The following is an 18,509-nucleotide window of genomic DNA, read 5'->3' as shown; positions in this document are numbered from 1 at the left end:
AAATAAATAAATACGGGTATAAAAGAATGTTTATTGGGGACCACAAGCTAACACTAAAAAAAAAAAAATCAGGCCCTAAAAGTATTTATACAATGCAATCTCACTTATTATCTCACTTATTATCTTACTATAATTTTATATATATATATGTATATATATATATATATATATATAATATATATATATACATAATACATAAATAGGCTAGAAGAATAAACACCAAAATATTTATGGTGGCTATCCGGACAGGTGTTGTAGAGCTTATGTTTTTCTTCTTCATGTGCCTTTTATGAATTTTCTACATTTTTCCCCCAACAGTAGTTCTATTTTTATAATCAGAAAAAAATATACATTTTTTTTTCACTCCCGACTCTGTCCCTGACTCTAGCCTTACCTGTCTCAAGCGCTGAGGGCTCTCAAATGTCAGGGAGGCTTTCAGTTCTGGGATGAAAGGTTCATTTCCAGCTCTCTTTCCCCCTGAAGCTGCCAGAGCCCCCAGAAAGTGGAAAGAAGTTTCCCTTCCACTCAGGGCCCTGAGATCAAACTTCTGTCCCCGCTTCTTTAGCCTCCCTGCCGGCACCTGTCCCAGAGCGCGCCTGCGCACCGGGGGCTGGCGACAGGCAAGGGCGTTCTGTGAGTTTCACCATCGCGAGAGGCAGTGGGGCGGGAGCGCACGCAGGTCAGGGGCGCTGCAGGTGCGCAGCTCCGCGCTGGGGCGTTCCTGCTCGCCTCGCCCGCTGCCCCACCCCTGCTTCTCTCCCTCCGCCCCGGAGTCCGCACCCACCACCCCGATTCTTGCCAGTTTCATCCTCACGTACGTCCAAGCTCTGTGCCTCCTTCTCTTAGGATTCTTTTAGTTGATCCTACTCTGGCTTCAGGACCAAAGGGCTCTCAAGCATTTAAACCCAGCCTTGAGCTCAGCCTGAGGTGGCTTCTTTCCTGCTGTGAGATCCCAGGCCTCTGTCCCCCACCTCCCAGGCCACCGTCCCTCATTCTCACGTCCCAAGTCAGCGCGTCAAGGTCTGTGTGCACCATTTCAGGCGGTCTGCAAAGCGAGCCTTTCTTCCGCCCCCCCTCCCCCAATTCCCAGTATGTATTAAATGTGCTGTTTATTAGAAGTATGATTAGGGGCGCCTGGCTGGCTCAGTGGGTAGAGCATGGGACTCTTGATCTTGGTGTCGCCAGTTTGAGCCCGACTTTGGGAGTAGAGATTAATTTATTTAAAGAAAATACCTTTAGGGGCGCCTGGGTGGTGCAGTCGGTTAAGCGTCCGACTTCAGCCAGGTCACGATCTCGCGGTCCGTGAGTTCGAGCCCTGCGTCAGGCTCTGGGCTGATGGCTCGGAGCCCGGAGCCTGTTTCCGATTCTGTGTCTCCCTGTCTCTCTGCCCCTCGCCCGTTCGTGCTCTGTCTCTCTCTGTCCCAAAAATAAATAAACGTTGAAAAAAAAAAAAGAAAATACTTTTAATATAATTTATTGTCAAATTGGCTAACATACAGTATGAACAGTGTGCTCTTGGTTTTGGGGGTAGTTTCCCGTGGTCCCTTGCTTAGGTACAACGCCCAGTTCTCATCCCGACGAGTGCCCTCCTCAATGCCCATCACCCATTTTCCCCTGGTAGAGTACTTTAAAAAAATAAAATATGTATTTAAAAATATACTTTTTAATATTTTGTATATATTAAATATATATTTATATATTTATACGTATATTTTATATATTAAAATGTGATTCCATTTATTTTTTCAAGACAAATCAAGTAAACAGTCGGTGGCACTCTGATACGGCAAAAAATACCAGGACAAATGGGCTAGATAATGGCACATTCCTCCACAAGTCCCTCCCCCTTGCCCAGACCATCTTCCCTCCTCCCCTTCCCAGACTCGGCTCCTGCAGAATCTGCCTAAGATCATGCTTTTTCAAAGACAACACTGGTGAACGTCGGCGACAAAAGTATGGCTCTGACCCCGCGGTGGCCTCGTTGAGCTTCTCGCTCCATTAGGACTCTGAGGAGGGAACTCTGGTGTGGCTCCCAAAGGAGTTTCGAATAGAAAGATGAACGACCGACCGTGTTTCCCGAGCTTCCCTTGCCCCAGCCCCTAGCCCCACACACTTGAGCGAGGGGCTTATGAAGGTAGATTTGTTCATTTAACAAACATTGATGTGCTGGGCTCTGATGATACCGGGCCCCGTGCTACAGAGGTGAGTCATCACCCCCTCCTTCAAGGTCTTAAAAGATGGAGATGGGGGCGCCGCTGGGGGGCCGGCTGTGATGAAGTAGAAAGGCATTCGAGCCAGAGAGAAAAAGAGCATGAAAAAAAATCACAGATCTCCAATAGCCCAAGGCCTTCAAGGCATCTGAACTGAAAGCCACCTCTGTGGCCACGCTTCATGACGTGAGACAGCGAGGGCAGGGCAGTGAGGGCCTTGTGTGGAGGCTGAGTGTGTGGGCTTTGTACTGAGGGCAGCAGGGAGCCCCAGAGGTCCTCGGAGGGAGGGAGGGACAGGGAGAGACCTGTGGAAACACTCTGTGGCTTCTGCAGACCCTGGTGCCGTCGGGCTAAGGGGGCTGAGGGCCGAGGTGGGAGCTGGGAGTGCAAAGTGGCCCTTATTCCGCCCTACCAAGCCGTGGGGCTGCCCTTAACCCGGACAAGGGGCATCTTTGTTTTCTGTTCACAGGCCCCAGGTTTCGCCTGTGCTACCAGCAGCCCCAGGCTGTGTCATAAATGGGGGAGAGCCCCAGGGGGTGGCACAAAGGGAACAGGTAAGACAGAGATTTCAGAGGCCCCAGGGAAGCCTTGTGGGGAGGAGGTGAGCCCAGGAAATTTGCAGGCGCACGAAGAAACTGAAACCCCAAAGCAGGACTCAGAGCCAGCTGTGAAGGAAGCAAGGTCAGGGCCTGATAACTGCACAGGGGTGGAGAGACCCTCAGGGCTGCGCTCAATTCTGGGTCCTCCCCGGGCCTCCCTGTGGGGAGTGTGGCCTCACTGGGGAGGCCCGAGGGACCGGGCTATGCTGGCTGGAGCAGCACATCTTCAGGGGTCACTAAAGCCTTGGCCTCTGCCCTGGCTTCCCTGGGGACCAGGGGATCTTCCGCTCCTTACCTGGGGATGGCTAGGCTTTCCCAACTGCCCATAATCCTCAGGCCGATCAAGAGGCTCATGAGCGGAGGTAGGGCAGGAGGAAGGTCAAGGATCATGTACACACACACACACACACACACACACACTCAAGAATCAAGGAGATGCCCACCTCCTATCTCACAAGTGTCATTTAATTGCAACCGCCATGAGCATACACAGGGGCACAGCCAGCTTGCCCCCCGCCCCGGCCTTTGCCCTGCACCCCTTCTATAACTCCACCCTCATCGAGAGCCAGGACTGAGCAAGCCTCCACTGGCCCAATATGAACAGTCAATGCGATGGCTTCCCTTCTCCTGACCCAACACAGCCCTCGGCATCGCTGATCAGGCCCCGGTCAAGGATCCAGGTGGGCCCACAGGAGCATGTTCAGCTGAGGTAGATCATTGTCAGGTGTCTCTTCACGGAGGGCAGTGATATAAAGCCCAAGAGCCTCTGCCCTAGCAAAGGTTTGCCTTACCCCTTGATCCTATTTTTCCTCTTCTCCGTCCCCTTCCCCACCTCCCCCAACCGTCCACTGCCTCAGGGCGCAGCCTGCAGTTTCTGGCTCCAAATTCACGTCCCCCGCACCCCCCCCCCCCAGCCTTTTTAACCTTTGATATTTGGAGTGACTCACTTTTACTTTTATTAAAGTGTTGGCCCCGGTTCAGAATGGCAGGAGTGACCATCTTCTTAGGGTGGCTCCGGCTCACCGCCCCCACCCCGTCCCCACAGCAGGTGGAGAAAGGGTAGAAACAGTATTGAGTTTTGAGTGTCCCTGCTGCTGGCCACCCAGAGTCTCTCCAGGGAGCAAGAGACCCAGGACCCGCAGGAAAAACTCACTCCCCTGGGGGGGGGGCTGCAGATGGACACCGTAGATGGTGGGGACAGAGGAGCCCTGTCTAAAAGAGCCACCTCAGCTTCTGGTCCTCCGCCATCCAGCCTGGAGGCAGAAGCAAATCTCTAAGCCACCCTCGACCCCAGCCATCTCCCAGGCCAGAGGTTCCCAAACAGGCTGCCCCTTGACATTCCCTGGGGAAACTGTGAAAAACTTTGATTCCAGGGGCACTGGGGTCGCTCAGTCGGTTAAGCGTCCGACTCTTGGTTTCGGCTCAGGTCATGTTCTCATAGTTTCGTGGGTTCGAGCCCCACATCAGGCTCTGCACTGATCGTGTGGAGGCTGCTTGGGATTCTCTGGCTCCCTCTCTCTCTGGCCATCCCCCATTTGTGCTCTCTCTGTCTCTCTCTCAAACACACACACACACACACACACACACACACACACACACAAAACAACCTGGAGTCCAAAAACTCGTTTTCCATGTATGATCATGGAGAAAGCTCCAGGATGGAGATTCAAGTAAGACAAGCAAGATGCAGACGTGTGCATGTAGTGTGCTATCTTTTGATTTAAAAAAAAAAAAAGGCGGGGAAGGAATACACATCAATATCTATATTTGCTCGTGCAGATATAAAGTTAAGCGCACAGGAATAACCACTAAGGACAGTGGTGACCTCTTCTAAGAATTGTGGTAGGACAAACACAACGTAAAATTTACCATCTTAACCATTTCTTTAAGTTTTCTTTTTTTAACGTTTATCTTTGAGAGAGAAAGAGCGCGACCTGGGGAGGCACAGAGAGAGAGGGAGACGGACAGGCTCCGCACTGTCAGCACAGAGCCCGACGCAGGGCTCAATCTCACCAATCACGAGATGGTGACCTGAGCTGAAGTGAAAAGTCTGACGCTTAATCGACTGAGCCACCCAGGTGCCCCAACACTTTCACTTTTAAATTTTGTTTTAATGTTTATTTCGTTTTGAGAGAGAGAGATACAGAGTGTGAGCAGTGGTGGGGCAGAAAAAGAGAGGAAGACACAGAATCCAAAGCAGGCTCCGAGTTATCAGCACAGAGCCTGACGTGGGGCTCGAACCCATGAACCATGACATGGTGACTTGAGCCAAAGTCGGACGCTCAACCTACTGAGTCACCCAGCACCCCATCACTTTTTCATTTTCAAGTTATCTGAATGCATTACTTATTCAAGAAATTAGTTTTTCCACCATTTTTTTCTGACGATTTCCAAACATACAGCAAAGTTCAAGGAGGTTCACAGGGAGATCCCATATATGCAATACCCAGATTCCACCATTACCATTCACTATTCTTATATTATCATGTATCTATCTGCTCATTTATCCATCCAATTAAAAAATTAACATAGATGGGAATGCAAGCTGGTGCAGCCACTCTGGAAAACAGTATGGTTCCTCAAATAACTAAAAACAGACCTACCCTACGACCCACAAATTGCACCACTAGGCATTTATCCATGGGATACAGGTGTGCTGTTTCGAAGGGACACATGCACCCCCATGTTTATAGCAGCACTACCGACAACAGCCAAAGTCTGGAAAGAGCCCAAATGTCCATCGATGGATGAATGGATAAAGAAGATGTGGTATATATATACAATGGAGTATTACTCGGCAATCAAAAAGAAGGAGATCTTGCCATTGGCAACTACGTGCATGGAACTGGAGGGTATTATGCTAAGTGAAATTAGAGAAAGACAAAAGTCACATGACTTCACTCATGAGAACTTTAAGAGACAAAACAGATGAACTTAAGGGAAGGGAAACCAAAATACTATAAAAACAGGGAGGGGGACAAAACAGAAGAGACTCTTAAATATGGAGAACCAACAGAAGGTTACTGGAGGGGGGAAGGGAGGGGGAGGGGCTAAATGGGGGAGGGGCACTAAGGAATCTACTCCTGAAATCATTGTCTCACTATATGCTAACTAATTTGGGTGTAAATTAAAAAAAATAAAATTAAAATTAAAAAAAATTAGGGGCGCCTGGGTGGTGCAGTCAGTTAAGCGTCCGACTTCAGCCAGGTCACGATCTCGCGGTCCGTGAGTTCGAGCCCCGCGTCAGGCTCTGGGCTGATGGCTCAGAGCCTGGAGCCTGGTTCCGATTCTGTGTCTCCCTCTCTCTCTGCCCCTCCCCCGTTCATGCTCTGTCTCTCTCTGTCCCAAAAATAAATAAACGTTGAAAAAAAAATTAATATAGAATATAGATTCCTGGGCCCCTCCCAACACCTGCCCATTCAGCAGTCAGCCAGCCTCAGCCAGGATTCTTTCCTTGTCTGGAAGCTCCCTACCCTCAGAGAGATCTCTCCAAGGGAGGTCTTATGAGGCCACAGTGGTCTCCAGACCCATCCCCAACCCAGCCGGCCTCTTTCCCAGAACGTGCTTCAGTCCCCCAGCGATGCCTCCCCTCCTGAACTGGACACAACTCTCCAATGTGACCCAACCAGAGGAGAGGCCACTGCGCCCTCCTGCCCTGAGCTGACAGGTGTGGTTCCAGGCACATTACTTGCACCCATTCCTGTAATCACCATAATCCTACAGAGTAGGTAAACTTATACCCATTTTTCAGATGAAGCCACTGAGGCACAAAAGGATTAGGTCATTTACCCAAAGGTGCATGGCACCTTCTCTTTATATAAACACAGCCAAGTGTGAACACTTAGATGGTGGTCTTCATTTCCCAGAGCTCCCTACTATCAAATCCTATAGTGTAGACACTTCTGGCTAATATAACTGTGCCCTCAACCTTTCCTGATTACTAATTCCCCTCTCCCTGTCAAAACTTGACATTCCTATGTCCCACTGTCTCAGGGGCAAGATGGCCAAGATGGCTAGACCAACCCGATAAAGTAAAGCTGAGATGTCTCCAGCTAATATATCTACTCTCTCGGGTGTTTGTGTGTATGTGTGTGCATTGCACACACATATGTACACATACATATGTATATATAATTTTTAAAATTGAATTCTTAGGGGCACCTGGGTGGCTCAGTAGGTTAAGCTTCCGACCTCAGCTCAGGTCGTGATCTCGCGGTTCATGAGTTCAAGCCCCGCGTCGGGCTCTGTGCTGACAGCTCAGAGCCTGGAGCTGCTTCGGATTCTGTGTCTCCCTCTCTCTCTGACCCTCCCCTGCTCACACTCTGTCTCTCTTTCTCAAAAATAAATAATTAACATTTAAAAAATAAAATAAAATAAAATTGAATTCTTATTTTGGAATATAAAACCACGACAGGGGTGCCTGGGTGGCTCAGTGGGTTGAACCTCCAACTCTTGATTTTGGCTCTGGTCATGATCTCACTATCATGGGGAATTGGCTTTGCATTGGGTTCCGCACTGGGCAGGGAGGCTGCTTGGGATTCTCTCTCTCTCTCTCTCTCTCTCTCTCTCTCTCTCTCTCTCTCTCAAAAAAGCAACAAACTATGGAAATAAATATCTGTACATCGAAAGTAATTTTCAAAGTCAAGCTTCATGACAGGGCCAACGGAAGAGATTTGGGGGCCCCGGCAACTTCATGTTATTCCAAAGTCATATCACATTAGTCTAAAGACAGCCCAGCCTGGGGGCACCTTGGTGGCTCAGCCCATTAAGTGTCCAACTCTTGGTATCAGCTCAGGTTATGATATCTCAGTCGTGAGATTGGGCTCCATGCTGAATGTGGAGCCTGCCTGTAATTCTCTCTCTCTCTCTCTCTCTCTCTCTCTCTCTCTCTCTCTCTCAAAAAAATAAACATTCAAAAAGAAGAAAAAAAAAGCCCAGCCTGGCTCAGTCCCCTCCCCTGGAGACACACGGGGCATTGATGATAAGTATTTGAGTCTCCTTTTCCGGAACCCCCAGAAGCCCTAGGCAGAGTCATGATGACGTCAACCTACCTAACGGACCCCTGGAAATGCTCATGACGGAGAGACATTTGGGGAGACCTCTGGGACTGGAGTTGCAAAATGAAATATAGAATGCCCAATAAAATTTGAGTTTTAGAGAAACAACAGATACCTTTTCTCCGCTTGCTAAATCTGGGACTGCCTGGAACACCTCACCTTCAGCTCCTCGGGGAAGAACACACAAGACTGTCATGGCAGTCATCCCTGTGTCCCTGGGTGAAGTGGCCGGGAGCACTCCCTTGACCATCCTCCCCAACCAGCTTCAAGGTGCCCATAGAGCCAGGCCACGATTAGACAGGTCAAGGAGGGGCCACCCTGGGGCGCCCTATAGAATCAAACTCATGCTTGACTGATGACCTGAACCAGAGTCGGATACTCAACCGACTGAGCCACCCAGGAGCCCCAGAAGAAAACCACCTTCTTGAGGACTTGGCCTCCAGTCCTGAGCAAACTACAAGGGAATCCCTCAAAAGTTTCCAGCACCCCCACCCCCTCGCTTTATTCCTGCCTTATTTTTGATTATTTTTTCCTGATCACAGAAGAAACACACCTTCCAGGGGGACATTCAAGTATCACAGAAATGTAGAAGTTAGAGAGTCCCTCCAGAGATAACTACGATCAAGTTTGATGTGTCTTATTCCAGATCTTTCTCTATAAGAAATTACCCAATTTCCATAAATAGAATCACGTTTTACGGACGGTCCTGAAACTTACCTCCATTTCCCATGGTGTCAGGGATTTCTTTCCAGGCAGGTTTGCGTTTCTAATTCATTGGTTTTCACGCTGCCTCGTTCTTCCTCTCCATGGTGTTTGGTCTTTGGGAGCTCTGAGCCCCTTTGAGTGTTTGATGAATGGCAAAGGCACGTGGGCACGTCTCTCAAATATTTGTATATTACTTAGGGCGTTGTAGCCTTACTGAGGCTGATCTGACCCCTTCACTCTGTGCATGGCAGGAGAACAGGGGTCTGGGGGAAGACAACTGAAATGGGTCCAGGACGGTGAAGGACCATGAAGATAAATTTCTTTTAAAGTTTTTTTTAATGTTTTTTTTATTTTTGAGGCGGCGGGAGAGGGGCAGAGAGAGAGGGAGACACAGAACCCGACGCAGGCTCCAGGCTCTGAGCTGACAGCACAGAGCCCGATGCGGGGCTCGAACCCACGAACCGCGAGATCATGACCTGAGCTGAAGTCTGACACCTAACCGACGGAAACACCCAGGTGCCCTGAAGACACATTTCTTATTGTTGGGATGGGGAGACCCACCTCTGAGAGCCTCAGTCAAAGGGGTCCTGGGTCCCTGCTTCCACTGCCAGACCTCCTGACTGTCTTGGGAACCCATCCCCGGGCTCCTCTGCAGACCCAGGGGCTCCTCTCCTAGCATCCCCGTCAAGATCACCTGACTCCAGAAGCTGCCAATCCCCTGGCCAACGCCAAGAGCCTCCTGGCCTCAAACGGGTTGGGCGACATTCACTTCCCTTCACTGTCCTCCCGACCTGCTCAGTCATTAGGAAATGCCTCAGCGGCGGCTGTCACAGTGACAGCAGCAGGAAGACGTGCCGTCTGCCCAACACCTGTGGGTGGCTCAGATCTGCTCCGCGGAGGACGCGGTGGAGTGGCGGACGCTGCTCTCCCTGGTCCCAGCCAAAGTGAGTCTGGGGGACTGGCTGGGGGCGGGGAAGGAGGGAGATCCAATCAGAGCTTGGCGAGGTTCTGGACCAAAACTGGAGTGGCACAGGGGTGTGGGAGTGTGTGTGTGTGTGTGTGTGTGTGTGTGTGTGTGTGTGCGTAGTGTCTAGGGGTGGGGAAGTGGTCACAGCCGAAGCCACAGGGTCCCGCTTTGGGACACCAGGAGGGAAGCCCAGCTGCCTAGACGTGTCTCTGCCTAACAGGCTCCTCGTCCCAAGGTGGGGGAGGCGGGAATGCCCTGGGCTGACCGTACCCCCCATCAGTCCTCACCACGGGCTGCTGCTGTGGGTGCTGGGGCTTCACGAGGTCAGCTCCCCTTGGGCCAGCCTGGTCCTCCCCATGCCTCACAGGTGGCCGGAGTGACAGCCGTGTTTAGAGTCACTCTGAGGAAGGTCTCTACCAAGGTGATGCGAGTTTCATCTCCTTTTTAAACCACTTTACGAGGTAGGCTAGACATGAGAAGGCTGTACGTGTTTAACACATACAACTGGATTCTGGAGCTCTCAGAAGGGATTTCCATCCATGGGTGTTTGTTAAATCAGGGTTTCTGCGGGGGTATGAGGGCTGGGACCTCCTTTTCCACCATCCTGCTCTCCGTTGACCAAGGTCTGGACGGTCCTCCATGGAGGCATATCCAAACCCTCACTAGAGGCGGCCTGGGTCCACCCTGTACTGGCCTGTCTCCTGGGCCCACCCGGTACTGGCAGTGTGGCTTTGAACAAGTTCCTGCAGCCCTGAGCCTCAGTCCCTTCATCTGTAAAGTGGAAATAATACCTACCTCCCTCGGTTGTTGTCAGGATTACACGAGGAAGAGATATAATGTACCAAGCACGTAATTAGTGTTCAATAAATGGTCGCTGTTATAATTATTTATTATTGGGTCGACACTGGTCCCACCTCACCTAGGAAGACTTTCCAACCCTACTCTCCCCACAGTTTCCTAAAGCACCAGCGGGGATACCTTTGGGCATATAACGTCTTACGTTGTTATCGAGCTAGTCTGTGCCCAAATCAGAGCACATTCCTTGAATTTCTTTGACTGCCCTCACCCCGGCCCCAGCACCCCAGTACAGGGTCAGGCCCATGAGAAGAACTCAAGGAATAATGAAATGGAATTAAGAGAAAGGGAGGGACGCAAGGAGGGAGAGGGCAGGGAAGGACCGAGAAAGGGAGGTGAGAAGGAGGTGGGGGAGGAGGGTGGCGCTGTCCAGGCACGGGTGGTGTGGCTCTCCTGAAGCACGGGAAGAAGAAAAGGTTGCCCAGGGAGGCCACCAGTGGGGACTAGGATGTCCTTTTGCACCCCTGGATCCCTTTTACTTTTCCTCAAACTCCAGTGAAAATTAGAGTTTTCCTCCTCCCCCTCCTGCTCACCTCAGGGAGGATAGTGCTTCCCAACTCAGCTAAAGAGCTACTCACCCAACTCGTCTACTGATTCTAATAACCTTCTCTGTATCATCTATGGAATCTCCTCTCTCCATGTCTGTCTCTCCGTCATCTCCTTCTCTGTCATCTTCCTGGGTGGCCTCAGTCAAATCACTTCCCCTTCTCTGGACCTGGTCTCCTCCCTTATAAAACTAGATTTAACTAAATGACCTCAAAAGTCCTTCCTTCCCCTAACATTCTCTTAACCATCTGCTTGAATTCTCTTGCATACCTTGATACCTACTTCTCAGTGACCCAAACAACTTCAGCTATTAATCACCATTCCTCCTTTTTTTTTTTTAATCTCTTTTTCAAGAACATTTATACATGTGCCCTGGGCTCTAAAGTTTCATGAAGGACCTTCTTGATCCTGCTTATCTTCAATGCCAAAGCTTAGTTCGTGGCACACAGCAGGAGTTCAAGAACTATTTGTTGAATAATTGGATGGATGGATGGATGGATGGATGGATGGATGGATGGATAGGTGGATGGGTGGATGGGTGTGTGGGTAGGTGGATGGAAGGAAGGAAGGAAGGAAGGAAGGAAGGAAGGAAGGAAGGAAGGAAGGAAGGAAGGAAGGATAGATGGATGGGTGGATGGGTGTGTGGGTAGATGGATGGATGGATAGAAGGAAGGAAGGAAGGAAGGAAGGAAGGAAGGAAGGAAGGAAGGAAGGAAGGATAGATGGGTAGATGGATGGGTGTGTGGGTAGATGGATAGATGGATGGATGGATGGATTGATGGATGGACTGATGGATGGATTGACAGAAGGAAGAAGGACAGGTGGATGGGTGGATGGGTGGGTGGATGGATGGATGGATGGATGGATGGAAGGAAGGATAGGTGGATGGATTGATGGGTGGGTGGATGGATGGATGGGTACACAGGTGGATGGATGGATAGAATTGCCACCGTACGTCTGTGGAGGTTGTGAAATGCAGGGAGATTTGTGAGTAGTTGGTTGGCTTAAGAGGATCATGGTCATCCTTGAGAATAATGCACAGTTTAGACATTTGCGAGTGTGTTAAGAAACAAAAATGACAGAGAAACATTGGAATCATCACCTTAATTGTTATCTATTGCCCATCACTTCCTTAATCTCCCCTTGAACCTGTTGCCCAGTCCATCCCATCATCTCTTCATCATCTTGGACAGTTATTCTAATCTGAGGGGAGCTGGCCTCTGTTAGGGGTGTGTGCTAGTTTTTTAGTCATCTACATAATAAGGAACAACTGGGGCGCCTGGGTAGCTCAGTGGGGTAAGCATCCGACTTCAGCTCAGGTCACGATCTCACACTCCGTGAGTTCGAGCCCCGTGTCACGCTCTGTGCTTGACAGCTCAGAGGCTGGAGCCCGCTTGAAATTCTGTGTCTCCCTCTCTCTCTGCCCCTCCCCCACTCACGCTCTGTCTCTCTCAAAAATAAATAAGCATTAAAAATTTTTTCGAAAAATAATAAGGAACAACTCGTGAGGCGTGGCGGAGGGGGAGGCAGATGCTAGGCGCCTGTCTTAGCAATGACATCTCCCACTTGTTGAGCACGTACTGTGTACCAGACTCTTCGGTCACATTGGCTCACTTAACGCTCTGAACAGCTCTGAGAGGAAAGCAGTGCTGTGAACCCCAAGCTCCAGGTTAAACAATTTGCCTGAGGCTATACAGACGGTAATGGGCGTATCAAGGACTTGAACTCAGGTGCAGAGTCTGAGCACTTGAAATCCTCACCCAGCCTGGGGGCCACATTGATCACCCAGAGACCAAAGCTTGAAAACCTCTGAAAAGATTTCGGTGCTGCCTCCAGGGTCCCAGGTCCCCTGTCCCCACCTTTACATGGTTTTTTTGCTCCTTCTTCCTTCCGGGACGTTTTCAGCTTGGCAAAATGTATTCGGAACCAAGCCAAGAGAGGGGAGCGATTCCAAAAGATTTATGATTTGAGAAACTATAGTCTTTTCTAATAACTGACCTTGTGCCCATTATGTCATCTCTTGGTTGTGGGGGTGCCACAGAGTTCCATTTGTCAGCGTGTCCAGGTGTCTTTGTCTATGTCGCTGGTGGAAGAAAATATCAATGACAGGTCATCACAGTTCCTTCCAAAGAGGCTGATCTAGATGAGTTGAGGCTACCCAGCTATGATACCGGGAACTTGTAAGTGAGGAACCTTGGACCTCACCACGTACCCAAGTAGGTGTTTCCGTACTTCAAAGTCAACATTTGGGAAGCTGTGTCCTTAATCCAACAATTCTGCCATTGCTGAAAACATCTTTGGGGGCTCTCATTTGCTTTCAGATAATGTTTAAAACCTACCTTGTTCCTTTACGGTGACTCCGTATCTTCAGTTTATTTATTTTTTATTTTTTTAAATCATTTTTTAAGTTTATTTCTTTTGAGAGAGCGAGCGAGCAGGGGAGAGGCAGAAAGAGGCAGAGGGAAAGAGAATCCCGAACAGGCTTTGCACCACCGGCACGGAGCCCGACGGGGGGGGGGGGCTCAACCTCACGAACCGTGAGATCGTGACCCGAACTGAAACCAAGAGTCAGATGCTTAGCCGACTGAGCCACCCGGGCGCCCCTCTGTATCTTCAATTCAAAACAGCATCACAGCACTTGATCACTCATGTACTTTCTCACCAGGCCTGTCTCCCAGTGACTTGTGGCCATTTCCAAAATACCAGACATATCCTCGAATCATGAAAATCTGCCTTTGCCAGGGTTAAGCAGAAGGTTCTCTAGCTGCCTTAGGCAGCCCAGGAAGAATTTGAAGAATGCGTGGGCTGTGGCAGGTGGACGTAGGAGCCCACAGCTCCCTGCCGTGACGACACAGAGGGCCAGCGGGCACTCGGATGTGTAAGTTCTGAGCTTTATTTTCAAAACAGTCATTGCTTTATAGCCACGCTCAGCACAGAGAGGAATGCAGTCCGATGGCTGGATACAATCCAGTGGCCCTGCCGAGTCCCCGTGCAGGGAGAGAGGGAGGAACAGCCAGAGGATCTTCTGGAAAATGGCCACTCTGGGTACAGACCCATACTGGAGACTGGGCTGAATCTGGAGGGGGGAGCATCTGTTTAGCCGCTCGCTTCCCCCAGGAAGCGGGTTCCCCCCTTGCCTTCGCTTCTGCCATCAAAGCAGGAAGAGGAGAGGTGATGACCTCACCACGCATGCATGTCGCGGTTGGGGTGAGGGATCAGGGAGGCCACGCCTTCATCACAATCCACGCCCCTGGTTGCAGAGTCTCTGGGGGCTGGGGTTCCTCCTCATCTGTCTCCCCATCCTTCCAGAAATGCTCCCTCGTCTCCTCCTAAGGGGCTTGGCTCCAGGTCTCAGACTCTGGGGCAGGGGCCAGGAGGTGCGGGAGGGACTTGGGAAGGAGGGAAAGGCACGGGGGCGCTCACAGCCCTTCTCCCCCCTGCCCCCCACAGCTAAGGCCCTGCCTCGGCAGAGTGGCCATGTCAGAAGGGGAGAGCAAGGACAGCTCGGGCAGCGAGTGTCCCGTGTGCTACGAGAAGTTCCGCGACCTGGACGGCGCCAGCCGCACCCTGAGCTGCGGCCACGTGTTCTGCCACGACTGCCTGGTCAAGTACCTGCTCTCCACCCGCGTGGACGGCCAGGTGCAGAGGACCATCGTCTGCCCCATCTGCCGCTACGTCACCTTCCTCAGTAAGAAGAGCTCCCGCTGGGCTTCCATGCTGGACAGGAGCTCCCAGACCTTGGCCGTGCCCGTGGGCCCCCTGGCCGCCTCCCCGACGGCCTGGAGGCCGCCCCCCAGCCAGGGCGCCCAGCTCCCCTCGGACCCGCCGCCCGGCCTGGCCCGGGAGCCCCAGGTCTTCGTCATCAGCCGCCACGGGATGCCCCTGGGCGAGCAGGACAGCGTGCTGCCCCAGCGCAGCCTGGCCGAGCTGTCGGAGGCCTCGCCGGCCCCCAGCTCCCGCCGGGCCTTCTGCTGCCGCTCGCGGGCCCTGCTACTCATCACCCTCATCGCCGTGGTGGCCGTGGTGGCCGCCATCCTGCCCTGGGTGCTGCTGGTGAGGAAGCAGGCCTGACAGCCGCCCTGGGCCGACCGGGGCCTGGACGGGGCGTCCTCACTTCTCACCTCTGGCTCCTCCCGCCCGGCGGGGGCCCAGGGAGGCTGGGGCTGAGCGCTGGGCCCAAACAGGAACACCAGGTTCCGGGCCAGGGTGCAGAAGGCAGTGGAGGCCCCTCAGGAACCACAGCTGCGCCCCCCACCCCCCGGGTGGGGGTTGGCAGTAACCTCAGCAGACCCCCCCCCACCCCCCCGCCTCCTCCAGGCTGGTACTGAGCAAAATGGAGAGCTGGTGGCTTCCCCCTTCCTGTGGGGTCACCAGCCCTGAGGCGTCCTCCTTCTCTGCCAGGTGACCCACCCGAAGCCAGGTGGGGCTCACCGGTAGCTGGCTGGGGGCCCAATGGCAGGACCCCTCCAGGTCAGAATTCCCACCCGGGGTTCTCTAGTCTGCTGTCGGGAACAAACAGAAGCAGTGGCTCAGGGCCCGAAAGCGCCCTTCCCAGAATCTCAGCAAACGTCCTCACGGCTGCCCTCCCGCCCCCAAGTCCTCCTGAACCCCAAGTCCCCGGCCTGGAAGGCCTTCCCTTGTGGGGAGGAGCTGATCTCAGGGGCTGTGGCCCCGGGGACCTCTGGGGGAAGTAACAGAAAAGGGGAGCTGAGGCCGAGGCTGGCAAAATGGCCCACAAACAGAGCCAGAGGCCTCCGCAAGCCTCGCGGGCCCGTGAATGGTCCAAAGTTTGAGTCTTGGGGTTGTCAAGGGTGGACTGGCGGGCGGGGAGTGCAGGGGAAGCTTGACCGAGACTTGAGTCAGCCGAGAAGTATGCAACTATGGGGGCAAATTAACCCCTGGGGGCTCCCGCCTCCCAGCCGGCCCAGGTCCTCATGACCCAACCACTCATTAGAGGTCACACCAGCCGGGCCAGTTTCCCAGGCCCATTCCCAGCTGGGCTGGGCCGGGCAAGGACGGGTGGGGAAGCAAACAGCTGAATTCATCAGGGACTCTACTGTCTCAAAGAGACAGTCCCCACCCTGGACTGTGGCCCGGCTCCGTGAGGAGGGCCACTCCGAAAGCCTCGGACGGGGTCTTGCCCATACGTCAATGGGCCATAATCTCAATTGTAGGATGAACAACGACAAAAACTCTCAGCTGCTCTCTGGGATAGGTGGTTGTTCACACCCCGGCTGTGCCAAGAGCTAACGCTCCACCCGCCCCCAGCCTATGCCTCTTGGCAAAGTTCGCTATCTATGGGGAAAGAAATAACGCCCTGCCTCTTATCTAGTTCCCAAATCCCTGTGGTGGCTGGTGTCCATTAGGGGACCGCCAGGGAAGGGCTCCCCTGTATAGGGGATATTTGGGAAGCAGGGAGGGCTGATTGAAAACACTTATGGACTTCTTTTTGCTCCTTTCCAGACTCAAAAAGAGCATAGGTGCTATTTGTGGGGGCGGGGGGGGGGGGTAGGGAACAGGTGGATTCATGGGGAACATATTTATTACAAGACTCAAAATGTTAAATTTACGAAGACTCTAATGAGTCTGTTTTATTTAAGCTCAGTCAGACTGCTTTCAACAGTGTCATTGAATTTCTGGGGACTTGACTCTAGTCTTTTCAGATTCTGTTGTGTTTGCCAAAGGCTAATTTCAAAAAACCTGTGGTGTTTTCATGTCATTCATTCAGTGGTGACTCACAGCTGGCACTTCTTTTATTTTCAAAGAACGCCGAAAGTTATTTTTTAAATAAAGGTATATATTTTCCCAAAGATTCCAAAGACATTGCCAACACCCACGGGGAGCTCTGAGCTTGGACTTTCTGGGAAAATTCACTTTACACGAATGAGTTTGAAAATACAAAGGCAAATGGGTCTTAAAAAACAGCCACACTTGTGATAGAAATGCAAATTAAAATTCTGCTGGTATATATACCATTTTTCACCTATTAGCCCGTCAAACCCTGATTTAAAAAAAAAATTATGTTTATTTACTTTTTGAGAGAGAGACAAACAGACAGGGTGCGAGTGGGGGAGGGACAGAGAGAGTGGGAGACACAGAATAGCTCAGAGCCTGAAGTGGGGCTTGAACCCACAGACTACGAGATCATGACCTGAGCCAAAGTTGGACGCTCAACCGACTGTGCCGCCCAGGTGCCCCTCAGACCCTGATTTAAAACCCACTCTGCTGCCCAAGCTGAGGGAAAGCAGGTGAGGTGGTTGGGGGTGTATATTGGTAACAAACCCTAGGAAGGAAAATTTGGCATCACCTATCAAAATTTCCACTTTGACCCAGCAAGTCCTATTCTAGAAACATATCCTGTAGATAGACTTGCAGAGATGGGCAGTGTTCTATAATTGCAACTTTGTCATTACAAAGGATTGGAAAAACCCTATGTGACAATCAGTAGGGGCCTGAGGAGATTTCCCCCTTCCCCTTTGATACTTTTTGAACCAAGCAAACATACTACTTACTCAAGAATTAGATTGAAAGATGTTAGTACAGGGGTGCCTGGCTGGCTCAGTTGATTGAGCATCTGACTTTGGCTCGGGTCATGATCTCATGGTTCGTGAGTTCGAGCCCCGCATCGGGCTCTGTGCTGATGGCTCAGAGCCCGGAGCCTGCTTTGGATTCTGTGTCTCCCTCTCTCTCTGTCCTTCCCCCACTCATGCTCTCTCTCTCTCCCTCAAAAATAAGTAATAAAACACTTAAAAAATTTTTTAATCTTTTTTTAAAAATGATATTAGATGCCAAAGATATCTTCAGGGTACATACCTGTTGCCCCGTGAGGAGCTGGCCCCCAAAACGTTTGAGAGCTGCTGGACTACCTGTCCTGTGGCTCAAGGGTGTCAGCTCCGGCTCAGTGGGGCTGGTTTGTCTGCTTAGAGGTGTGACATCTTATGCTGAACAAGCACACCAGGAAGGAAGGTAAGAAGCTTAATATTTGACTCAGTGTTTCTTAGCTCCTATGGACTTCTTTGGGCTGGATCATTTACTATGCCTGTTTTGATTTTTCTCTACCCTTCCTTTCCTTTGTCAAGTGAAAAGCTTTGGCTTTGAGTAAACCACCCTGAGGTCAGGGCACCACAGAGAGATACCATTAGATAAATAAAGAGATGGACAGACAGACCGATGGATGCCTGGGATTAAACATGAGCTGTTCCTCCTCCCTACCTTCCCTTGTCCAGGGGCGTGCCCCTTACACACACACACACACACACACACACACACACACACATGCACGCACACGCATGCACACACAACTTGGCCACCTAAATCTAAATGCCCTAATCTAATAGCACGTATTCATCAATCAATGCCAATACATGGAAATTATATTACATTTGGCTATCTTCCAAATGAAACAGCAAAGCAGTCTATACGACCTGGCCACCTGTGTAATCCTAGTCACGTGCCTTGACAAAAAAAAAAATGTGTCACGTCATCTGGCTCACGCTAACTCTCTCCCATCTCAACCTTTTGATTCATGCTATCTGATTTCATCTACTCGACCTATACCGGAGGCCCACAG

At 51.3% G+C, this 18,509-nt stretch overlaps 2 protein-coding genes across 2 annotated transcripts in view; one reads left to right on the top strand and one right to left on the bottom strand.

Annotated features, from left to right (window-relative positions):
- Nucleotides 1-524, bottom strand: part of NDEL1 (nudE neurodevelopment protein 1 like 1) — a 100,045-nt gene extending 99,521 nt beyond the window's left edge. Inside the window, exon 1 of the mRNA XM_019817152.3 lies at nt 395-524. The gene's annotated coding sequence lies outside the window, so the exon portion shown is untranslated. The remainder of the gene's footprint in view (nt 1-394) is intronic.
- Nucleotides 525-13,710: 13,186 nt separating this feature from the next.
- On the top strand, nt 13,711-16,749 carry RNF222 (ring finger protein 222). Its single transcript, XM_023244273.2, has 2 exons — nt 13,711-13,817; nt 14,390-16,749. Exon 2 carries the CDS (start codon nt 14,417-14,419, stop codon nt 15,008-15,010), a length of 594 nt encoding a protein of 197 aa, XP_023100041.1. The 5' UTR covers nt 13,711-13,817; nt 14,390-14,416; the 3' UTR covers nt 15,011-16,749.
- Nucleotides 16,750-18,509: the final 1,760 nt, after the last annotated feature.

The sequence above is a fragment of the Felis catus genome, chromosome E1, assembly GCF_018350175.1.
Source record: "Felis catus isolate Fca126 chromosome E1, F.catus_Fca126_mat1.0, whole genome shotgun sequence".
NCBI classification, from domain to species: domain Eukaryota; kingdom Metazoa; phylum Chordata; class Mammalia; order Carnivora; family Felidae; genus Felis; species Felis catus.
Note: the sequence above shows the minus strand (reverse complement) of the source record. Positions and strands in the feature narration are given on the sequence as shown.

Bases quoted from the DNA above. Each gene is read 5' to 3' on its own strand.
- RNF222 (XM_023244273.2), top strand. From the start codon at position 14,417: ATGTCAGAAGGGGAGAGCAAGGACAGCTCGGGCAGCGAGTGTCCCGTG.